At 30.4% G+C, this 12059-nt stretch overlaps 1 protein-coding gene across 1 annotated transcript; it reads right to left on the bottom strand.

Annotated features, from left to right (window-relative positions):
- Window positions 1–3685: 3685 nt before the first annotated feature.
- Window positions 3686–7212, bottom strand: LOC117931007 (uncharacterized protein At3g27210-like). Its single transcript, XM_034851847.1, has 3 exons — window positions 6877–7212; window positions 5016–5093; window positions 3686–4588 (listed from the first exon to the last, which is right to left on the bottom strand). Exons 1-3 carry the CDS (start codon window positions 7073–7075, stop codon window positions 4122–4124), a joined length of 744 nt encoding a protein of 247 aa, XP_034707738.1. The 5' UTR covers window positions 7076–7212; the 3' UTR covers window positions 3686–4121.
- Between the last annotated feature and the right edge of the window lie 4847 nt (window positions 7213–12059).

Raw genomic sequence — 12059 nt, 5'->3', positions numbered from 1 at the left:
TTCCATCATTTCTAAGCTTAATTAGTATCAATAAATAATATTATTGTATTTCCATGTGGAAAAAAATTTTAAAAGTTTGAAAATTTGTAAAATTTTCGAGGGTAAAGAGAATGTGACGAAAGGTGCTAAGACACATTCTTTGTACCATTCCTCACATTATTTGTACATTCTACAATTACTTAGTGTTTTAATTTTTTAAATTTTCTTGAAAATAATTTTCATCATTTCTAAGCTTGATTAGTATCAATAAACAATATTATTTGTATTTTTAAGTGAAAAAAAATCGAAAAAAAATCGAAAATTTGTTAAATTTCAAGCTATGGAGAATGTGAAGTAGGGTATGAAGAATGTGAGAATTTCTCATAATCTTCATACCTTTTCTCACATTTTTTGTATCCTCTATAATTTTTTAGTGTTTTAATTTTCTAATTTTTTTTAGGATAATTTACATTATTTCCAATTTAAAATTTTTTTAATTCTTTTTTTTTTTTTGTAACAATTCTATCAATAATAACTCAAAATAATATTATTAAACTATGTTATTGTTATTTCAAGTTAAAAAGTAAATATGAAATTTTAAAAATATAAATAATTTAGGGTACGAAAAATATGAGAACGGTATGAAAAATGTGATAAATACATATTTGGTACTTTCATCACATTTTTCATATTGATTTTTAGTAACTCAAAAGAGTATTAGTAATTTATTTTATTGTAATTTAACTTTAAAAACCTTAAATTCAAAAAATGTAAAATTTGGAGAGTACGGAAAAAATTTAAGACAATTTAATTACCTAAGTTTTACATATGATTATCAAAATGTTGAATTTTAATGAAAATACTCATTTCATATTAAAATATTACCATATTCATTTTATGTTGAATTTAAATGTTTAATAATTTTTTAAAAATAAAATAATGTAATTAAAGTATATGATGATTTTTTTTGTTAATAAATATGTTTTCAAATTTTATATTATTTTTATTTTTATTTTTTTCCAATTCTATTTTTATCTCATATTTATTTTATTTAAACCCAAAATTGTTAAGAATGAAGAAAGAAAGAAGGTCTCAACCGGTTCTTCCCTTAACTGGTTAAGTGGAATTTTTATTTCAAATTTAAAATAGATGGCCAAGATGTAATCTTGAACATCCAATGGCTTAGAAAAACTTTTCGGTAGGTACCAAAGAGGTACCCTAGAATTTTCCAACTTTTTATTAGCAAAGTTGGTAAGTTTTTCTAGATTAGAGCAGCAATGATCATGGAAGTAATTGGTTGTCCAATGAATCTTATCTCATCAAAATGTTCAAGGAATTTACCTCACTTGTAGATTTTTATTACTTAGTTAGGAATGTTAGTCTGAACCCAATAATGCTTTACCCTTTTTGGTTTAGAAACATTTCCCCCTACTTTTATAATCTTTCTCCTCTTTTGCTTTTCATCAAAAGAAAGCAATATTGGAAACTTTGAAGTAATCTTTTTTGGGGTGTAAAATGTTGGGATGGTTCACAAGAGAAAAATTGATCAAATTGATATATGGATTCATAAGTCAATCAAACCTAATTGATAGTGATGGAAAAATCAAATCAAATCAAATCAAATTTGTTGAAATAAATTTAGAGTAATTTAAATGAATTCATTAAACTCGAACCAATTAGGAGGTTAAGTCTAATATATTTTGAAGGATACATACACTCATTTGAGTTTGAAGCTTAATTGAATTTTTTAATCCAAAATATAATAAATGCATTTTAAAATCACTTTAAGTGAAATAGCCGTCTAACAATATTAAACTATTCTAATACCGTTCGCGCCCGTATATAATAATAGTAAGTGATATAAACAAACTTATCGTTGAACATCAACTAGTCATAAATCATAAGAAATACAAGTATTAGAGTATTAAGTCAATTGAGTTTTAAAACAAGGAAATTAAAAACTGAACCAAATAAGTTCATTTTCATGACTCAATAGGGTTATTGGGTTGGAATGATTGCCAATTCACTTCCACATCTACTTTAAGTGTTTTCCCCTCATTATTCCTAAGACGCAATAATGTCTAGATGTATTCGTGACACACAAAGCTATATATATTCAAGCTTACACATAGAGAGTTCAATTCTTTGTGGATGGAATGATGGGTTTATTGAAACTTTAGCAAATATCTTGTACAAAAAGAAAGAAGGGGGAAAGAGGAAAAGCTAAACAAAGTGGAACCCTCAATTTGTGTTAGGGTAAAACACGAGTGGCTTTTGGGAATTCAAAGAGTGAGTCCAAATCAAGGGCTCCTGGTGAGTTGGTTCAGGTGTGAACCAAATGGAGTAGAAGTCGTGGGCTTATTCAATTATAAACCCAAAGTAGAAAGCCAGGAGAGAAACGCCTATGATGGTGACATTATTCAATATAAAAAATTAGCATCTCAAGAATATAAGAGAATGGACTATCTCAAGAATCATCATCAGGGAATTGGAATTGGAATTGGAATTGGATGCTCAATTGTGAACACTTCATGTGCAACCCCCCCACCCAAAAAAAAAAGAGAGAGAAATTCTATTATCCCTTGGCTTTATCCCAATCGTTCAAACCATTCCATGACTTTTCACAATCCTGTTGCCCATGGATGACACATGGCAACCCAAAAAAACAGCCTTCTACTTTGATCACCTGTCTGTATAGAAATCAGAGTTGCTGGCCCACGTTTTAAGGTCCTTAAAGGAGAGAGAATATGGGCTGGCACAGGTTTGAAAATCAAATGCTTGTGACATGCCACAAGTGGGTGTCCTAATGATAGGTCATCACGTCCTTATCCTAACCTTGCAAAGGCTCTCAAGGGGCTTGCATCAGAGTTAGTTGGGACAGTTAAAGCCCCATTAAATAACTAGGATGGTAATTATATAATTTGTAAATGAAAAGGTAGCATAGATCATCTCATTATTTAGTGCCCACTCCATTTTCAACCCTCCCCACTCCGGATTATAATAGTAAAGAAAATAAATGAACACTGGAGTTAGTCAATGCATCACAATCATCAACATCTGTACATTTTTTAGCAGCTCACCATGAATATATTTTAACCTGGGCTCCATCTTCAACTTTCCTTCATCCACAAAAGCTAGTTCTATAAATTAGGGCCATATCTTGGACGAGTCCAACCCTATGTTTAGGTTGGCATAAATAAAGTTTGAATAGATTATGATCGGGTTTAATTCAAATTAGAATTTGTGTGGATTGAAGGTTCGAGTAACCTGTTGAAACCTGAACTCATGCATTATTATTTTTACTAAAATATATATAAAAAAATTTAAAATAATAAAGAAAAAACTCTAAGCTTTCTTACCTTGAAGTTATTGTTTTGTTTTTATAACTAAGAGGAGAGAACCTAGATTGCCCATGGGCTTATCATGGGTTAAGAAATTTCTATCCCAACTTAGGATTCTCTTTGAGATGGATTGAACATATTGAAGACAGATTTAACTTAGATTAACCTTCTAACCCTCTTCCAAATTGCAACCCCACTATAAACTAACCAGGAAAGCATATATATGCATTGTGTACCTGACCTAACAATTGTCAGCTTCTGTTAGTAGAGCTGGCTCATGCCATGTGCATGAAATTCTAAAAAAAGAGGAAGCCATATAAAAAGGAGATTACCCAAAAGAGAGAGAGAGAGAAGAAAAGAAAGGCTTGAGCATATAACCTAGTTTTCATAATAAATATTTATCTTCATTACAAGGGCCATTCAAGTTTTCTCCCCCCTAAAGTCCCTATCAGGTATCAACTTTCCATTTAAACAAACACAAGACAAGAAAAGAAAAGGAGGGACAGAAAGAAAAGAAAAGAAAAGAAAAGAAAAAGGCAACCATCAAATTGAAGATGCTACTTCACCTTGGGATTGAGTGAGATAGTAAAATCCTCAGTGGAGTCTTTCAAGACACAAAACACCTTCTCCCTTATGCCTTTATACATGCCCTTGAATCCAAAATCTCATTCAGTACACTATACACCAATTCTCTTTGTCTTTACATAATTTGATGGGCGTTTAAATGCAGTGATTAATTAACAACTCAGATATTCAAGATTCTGGCTTCTTCCATCTCTGTTTTACTAGATACAGCAACAATCAAGGTTTATCATTTACAGCAACAGCAGGGCTCATCTTCTTCTTCCTCTCGTTAAAGCTTCGGTTTGAACGCAAGCTCGGAAGGCAACATTGTGTAGACCTAAGGGGTTTCTCCTTCTCAGATTTGAAATCACCATTTGGAGTTCTTCCACCACTACACACAGAGTTGGGACCAGAGGCAAGGGGGGTACCATTTGCAGATTCAGGAGGGAAGTCAAGTATAGTTCGCTTAACTTCCATCTTTCCATTGGACATATTTTGCTTTCCTAAAATATTTTCATCATTACCATCCATGTCATTTCTGATGCTCTCTTCAAAAAGTTCAGCAAGCTTCTTTTTCCTTCCTGTTGGGGATGGTGTAGGTATAGAAGCAGGCACTCTGTTCTCAAAAGGGGCTTTATTGGCGTGAGGAGTTCCTATGGAGACATTTGGATGGACTGGGGTATTGCCACGAGATGGTGTAAAATCTGCATTTGAGGCAACAAATAAAACATATCAAAAATTTGTGTATCTTATTTGTACCTGAAAGGAAATGAAGAAAAAGGATAGACAGATCCTATGGTTCCAAAAGGAAAGTTAAAAACAAGTAAACACAAAATAGCATATCGACAATGTCCATTCCTTTTGATAAAGATGATGGGTTAACAACTAGCTAGGAAATATCCAAGACTAAAGGATGACAACAATCCAATTTTTGAACATTTTTCACTACCCTCAACGTATTTCAGCACTGTTCCAAGTTACAACTCCAACTTACACCACTGAGACCGTTGAAATCCTCCAGACCCTGGTTGAGTGAGGAGGTGGTCTAACTTGGTGGACAGCTGATCATAAATCATGCAGTCCAGGAAAGAGAAGGCAATTCTTAGAAAAAGCAATCTAATGTATTCTTACCACCATTGACACTGTGGAAATCATCAGAGTCTGACTCTAGCCAAGGTTGGGAATCGAAAAATATCTCCTCTTTACTGCCTGAAAAGAAGCATACTTCAAATTTAAGCATCTGATAATGCAAAGAATAACAAGTGAAACATAACACAGAAGTTAGGAAATAGATGGGTCCAAACCCTTCTTTAACATTAATTCAGTCCTTTCTACAAATTGGATTTCTTTTATCAGTACCTCCAGAAGACTTTGCAGGGGATGGGAGGTGGCCGGGTGGGATCAGGTGGGTGGGTAGTTACTTTAGAAGTTTTCTCATAGTTATTATTGATATACCAAAAAAAACGGCATTAATGAGACTGTTGACACTAAACTCACTCGAGATCAGTCAACTAAAAAATTTAAATGTCACTGTGTCACCTAAAAGATTAAACTGCAACTTTTGTTTCAAAAAAAGAATAAAACGTGAAGCATATTTTAAAATTCTCTTGATAAAGAATCCAATGCCAATTGATGTTGGCTGATATTCTACACTGTTATGGCCTGGTAGACATTGGTAGAGACCACAACATGATTTTTTTTTTTTTTCTCCTATCTACATTTACATTGGTGCTTCTGTAAAACTTCCTCACTAGTTTTCCTAATTAATATCATCCAATTTCAAGATTTTACCTAATATCCTCTTCATTCTTGTGAGGCTCACTCAAAACTAGTTGTCATTTCAATATCCTAATCTGTGGTCCCTTTACCCTCCAGCCTTGCAATTATAATATGATCATCAAGGTCAGCGACCATCTACCAAGGACATACATCATCCATGTGGAGATAATACATGGTCCCACAAAGAGGCATAGTTTCCAAATGCTTGAACAATTGACAACACTCACCACCTCTGATAAAAACAAGAACGCTGTTTCTGAGTATCATGTGTCCGGTCATAACAGAAAATCCTTGCCATAATGAAGTATGTAAAGAACAAGATTTCAAGCAACTCTGGTTCGGGGTCTAAACTATCACCTGTGTCAGGTGCCGAGTTCTGAATGGATATCTGGGCATATTTAAGGAAATGCCCTCTTCAATTCCCAGGATTACTGCGGGGAAAGTTTGTATGGACATGTTTTATGGATTTCAATTCCTGTCCTTACCATAACTGGAGAAGAGGAAAAGGTTTATAAAAAGTTGAGACGATATCAGGTTTCACTATCAGAAGTAAAGGGAGGAAAATCCTAACTCATATCACAGAATGAAAATTGAAAAGCTTCTACAACCATTTCAGAGACACACAGCATGATCTAACAAAAAGAAAGTGAAAAATGAAAAACGAAAAACAGCAAAAGCAAAAAAACAAAACAAAACCCAATTCAGAAGTAAAGCAGAAGCAAATGAACGGAACATAGATAACGTGATTCTCTGTCTGGTTACTGAGAAAGATGCCGGAAAAAATAAAGTAATTGAAATTTTAAAGCTTAGATTTCCTTTCACTATTTGATACCCAAAAGAACAAACATGAAACCCCACTTAACCGCAACTAATCCAACTATAACCATAGTTTTGAGGGGTTTTCATTTTCATAAACCAAAGCAACATAAAAAAAAAAAAAAAAAAGACTCAAATCCCATTTTTCCTTTCATTTTTCTCAGTTTTCTCACCAACCAAACAGGGGACCAAACTCGATTCATCCCAGAATCCCATCAACAACAAAGTTTTACCCCCAGACCCACACACCCATTCGAACAAGCAAACCCATCAAATAATAATAATTATAATCATAACAATAAAAACTTAAAATTTTGAAATAAAAAAAAAAAAAAAAAAAGGTCGTATGCTTCGTTTGACCATACATTCATCATTGGTATAAAAGCAATGAGCATACCAAAGTCACGGAAGGGGGTGATTGGCTGAGAAGGAGACCACTGAGCCTTGTGAGAAAGTCCGCCGATCGGAGGTTCAGCAATGGAGGGATGGTCCTTGATGGGAGAAGGGATGACGAGCTTGTCAGCCTTAGACCCAAATGAGACCTTGAGTTTCATGGCGGAGTGTGGATTTCTATGGACTGAAACACAAGAACCCATGTCTTTACAATCACCAAAAGATCATCACGGACCCCAAAACGCTGCGTTCTGAAGGACAGACAAGAGCCGAGAACAGAGCAGACCAGAGGCAGGAGAGAGAGTAAAGTAGAAGTGGGGAGAAGAAGCGAGAGGGACTTTTTTTTTGGAGTTATATTGAAGGGTGGAAAACCAAATAAATGAAAAAAAAAAAAAAATTGCCTTCAAAGAGAAAACAAAATCTCATAGGAGAGAGAAAGAGATGAGAGAGGAGATTTTGGCCTTGAAAGTGAAGTTATTTTGTAAATTGGCTGCAGTGGGTCCCCCTACTTTTTTTTCTTTTTTTTTTTTGTCTGACTGTGGAACTGAAGAAGAGAAAAGGTCGGCTCCATTATCACGTGGTCTGCAATGGCGGATGAGTGGTCTGGTTGTGAGGTTAGATGGGTAATTTACCCTTTCATAGAAAAAAAAAATTAAACAATTCTTTCTGTTTAACCAATGACAAGGCGTGGGCCCAATGGATTGGAAGATGATATAATCTTCTTTCCATAGTAGGTGATTTAATATAGAACAAAAATAATAAAAAAATAAATGGTTATTTTATATTTCTTTTTATTTAACTACTTTTTATCTTATAATTATTTTCCTTTTTTACCATGATGACAATTATTTCGGTTATGTCTTACTCTTAACAGAAAGGATTTGGGATGAATTTGAAAAGTTTTAACAAATTTGGAAAGGATTTGAGTGTGACTTTGTCCTACCCTTCCCATTGTACATAATTTTAAATATAAAATTATTTTAATTAATTTTTTTCATTTTTTAAATTTTTTTAACATATATAAAACATTACTTTTTATAAAAAATAAATTATAAATATTTTAAAATTTTAATTTATAAATCATATTTATTTTTAATAAAATTTAATTTTAAAAATTAAATAAGGTGAATCAAAGTAAATATGAGAATTTTCTTATATAAATAAATAGAATGAAATTAGGATGAGAATGACATGATCAAACCATTTTATTATCATCCATATTTTTGACCCATCAAACATAAATTCAAAAAATTAAAATTAAAATAAAATTATTTAACTCAACATTCATTTTACATTTTTATTTCTCGACTTATTATTAGTAGTTGGAAATATATAATAAAATTTAAACTATTAAATGAAAATATAAACGTTGAATAAGATATAAATAAAATGTACGTGACATATTGTCATTGATGCTCTATGAGAACATATTATTAGGGTTTAGGGTTTAGGGTTAGCCATCGTAGGGTTTAGATTCAGCCATCGAATAAGTTGTGAGGAAGAGAGTGAGTCCTGTTGAGAACTAGAGATATTATCCAAATTCCAACCTAACCAGGGTAGCTGGCATTCAAAGTCTCACAAGATGGCTATTACCCGTCTAAGAAATCCACCACAAGCTTGCAAAGCATCACCCTCTTGAAAGCGACTGCTTCCACCATTGAAGTAAAATTTGACAACAAAAATCTTCAAGTCACTCAAAAGCCCATCAATGGCTTTAAAAAATCACCCATCATCATTTAAATAGTTTGGTTCCCTTTCAAAAAGAACAGTAAATGGGTCATAAATTTTATTATTTTTCATTTTTATATTATTCCCACTAATCTAAAGGTCAAGAAGATAAGTGATTCTTTAGCTTTGGATCTTGGAATGTTATTTTTGAAAAATGCCACCACAAAAAGTGGGAAGATATTTGTGAGATATTGTTCTCCAATCAAACATAAATTGACACAAATCCTCCACATTTAATGCTCAATTATCACTTATTATCATAGGTTTATCCGTCAACGATAATATCGGAATGATCAAATATATTATTAGTATATTTGATTAGAAAATATACGAAATATTGATTATTTTTAAATAATTATTTAAAATTTATATTTTATAAATTTGGGTTTTTTTGTTTTTATAATAAATTATTTGAATAAAATTAATCAAACAAATATAAAAAATCCTATTAAATTTTTTAATTAAAAATAGAACATGAACTTAATAAGGTTGTGGGCAAGATCAATTTTGGCTCCACCACATGCCAAAATGGGCAAACAGTAAATTGCATGATAAAATACTAACAAATAAGCATAATTTTATATACCCCACTCTCTAAAGGACAAATCTTGACACGTCCCAAGATTATCAATCTGATTTATGTTGAAGGGGATAGGATTAACAAACAGTCAAACTAATTTATGGGTATATTTCCCATCTAATTAGTTGAGAAAAAAATGAAAAAAAAAAAAAAAAAGGGAAAATTACAATATCAGAACACATGCAGCCATCACTTTTGAAAGTGACATAGAAGGAAAATAGGGGTGTTGTGGTAGGAACCTTATCCGTAGACTGACCCACATGGGCTTAGATTTTCTTAAGTGTTGAATGAAGGCTGAAGGTAGGTTGGGACTTTACTAAAGGTGAGATACACTTGAATTCCTGGCCTCCAAGGCTGGGTTTGGTATTTTTCTTTTTACTGGGAAAATTTTTCTTTTGTGCCTTTAGGGTTCTTTTTAGAGGGTAGATCACCTGTTCCAGGAACTAATTTTAAGTGGGTAAAGTGCTGTAAGACTTGTATTCTCTCTTCAATCTGCCCTTCTGGCAAGATCCAAGATTAGGGATTTTTTTTTTTTTTTTTATTCTTTCAATGTTTGTGAATCTCTTTCATATGAAAGCTCTGTTTGGATCTCTTGAATGTGAAAAGCAACTCTTCAAAGAAAAAACAAACATTGAATTGTATTTGGTTATGGTGGGAAAAAAGGAAGATTTAGTTTAGTGACCATCTTGGAAAAGGAAAGGAAATTGAAAAAGAAAATTCAAAATTACTAATTTATAAAAACATATTTTGTAACTATTTTCTAAAACAATTTTAAAAAATAGTTTTTGATAATTTTTTTATTTTTGTAAAACAAAAGTATGTTTAAAAACCCAAAATGTTTTTAACATATTTTTAAATATATATTAATAAATAATTTTTATATTTAATGTTTTATTTTTAATCATTATGCATGTTTGTATAATTAGATTTTAAAATAATCCTAAAAAAATAAGTGAAAATAATAGAAAATAACTAAAAGATGTTATTTAAAAACACTTTATTATTTGTTCCTAATAACAAAAAACATAAAATATTTATTAATTGTCAAATATGTTTTCTGTGTTTTTAATTCTAAAAAATAAAAAACTATTCTAAAAAATAATTTCCAAATAAAACATAAGCTTTTCAAAATTTTCAATTTTAGTACGAGAGAAAATAATTTTTTTTTTAAATTATATAAATCTTTTTAATCTTTTTTTCTTTCTATCCTTCCAATTTTTTTCTTCCAATAGTAACATTTTATATTCTATTTTAGAAAAATAAAAAATAATTGTAATTTTATATAACATATACTAACTTTTATATTAGAAAGTATGAATTCATCTTATATCTTTATATAAAATAATTTTAGTACATCAAATTTCTTTAAAAAACAATTAAAAATTATTAATTTTTTAACGTACCTCTCTTACATTTCATATAAAACTTAATATCATTCAAAAATAAAAATAGTAAAAAAAAAATATATCCAAATTAGTCAATTTATTTTTTTACTATAATAATTTAAAGTAAGATTTTATAATCCGATTCAACCTAAACTTAACCAAACTTAAAAAAATAAGTTAGACGTAACCGTCAACTCAACCAATCTGTCCAAATCGTAGCTCTACGGTTAAAATTGATTTTTATGTATTTTTTTTTTTCTAAAAAAAAAAATATCAATAGATATTCATAAATATATAATGAATATAATGCAAGGAAATGAAATTTTGACACGCATGTAAAGTGTTGTGAGCATCATACATAAAATCCAACAAACCTGATAGAAACTTCTGTAGTGATTGGTTGAAAAGGGCAGGTCGGTGTACGTGTCCCAATCAAGGTGACAGATATTTATGAAAACAGTTCTCCATCCTACAACCAATGGCTAAGATCAACCTTCATATCTTTATAATACCCACCACCATCTTTCTAAAAATTTTCCCACTCATTATCATCCTCTAAGTTCCAACATCAATGATTTTGAATTAGACTCAATGTGATTTTTTGGGTTATCAATCATTCTATTATTATATTCAACATATTGTATTTAAAGATTTGTTGTTATTTCATCAAGAGACAGCGATATCCCGATCTCATAATTTTATTTTAGAAAAAATTTTAAACTTCAAATAGTGTTTGATGTTCATATGGAATATTCATACATCATTTTCATGTTAAAATGATTTATTTTTACTTTTCACCTTAATCAATTAGGTGATGTTTGTTTTTTTAGTTTTTTATTAAAATCGATTTGTTTTTAGAATTTAAGTAGTTTATTTTTCTATTTTTTTATGATTTACTATAAATTTTTTATTAAATAAAAAAAGTCAAAATATTTAATTTTTTTCTAAATAAAAAAAAATAACATATTAATTTTTTTATTTTTTAATATTTAATAGAAATAAAATACTATAAAAAATAAAAACAAATAATCTAATATTTAATACTATTAAGTATTAAAGTTTTATTTAGAATTAAATAAAAAACAAATACCATCTTAGTCTAATCCAAAAATAATCATTCATAAATTTTTATACAATTTTTTATATTTATCAAAATTTTAATCCTTTTAATATTTAAATATTTTTATTATTTAAATATTAAAAATATTATAAATATTTTTTAAAATCACTCCAAAGACACTCTAAATCAAGAAGCCATGCTCGTCAAAGTAAATAAACTCAAGGGACTACTATAACCGTGGGAACTTATTGGACCCACGCGTTCCAAAAGTGTGAGGAGTCGTTGGACCAGGTCTACCTGTATTTACAAAGTCAAAAAAAGGGAGGAAAAAGATAAAAGGTCAAACAGAAATTGATTGAAATGTAAAAGGGGTGTGTAAAACTAAAAAGATGAATCCACTTGAAGAAATGCACATCAATTTCTGAAGTCGAATC

The sequence above is a fragment of the Vitis riparia genome, chromosome 14 (assembly GCF_004353265.1).
Source record: "Vitis riparia cultivar Riparia Gloire de Montpellier isolate 1030 chromosome 14, EGFV_Vit.rip_1.0, whole genome shotgun sequence".
NCBI classification, from domain to species: Eukaryota; Viridiplantae; Streptophyta; class Magnoliopsida; order Vitales; family Vitaceae; genus Vitis; species Vitis riparia.
The sequence above is the reverse complement of the archived record's forward strand: the minus strand, read 5'-3'. Positions and strand labels throughout refer to the sequence as shown.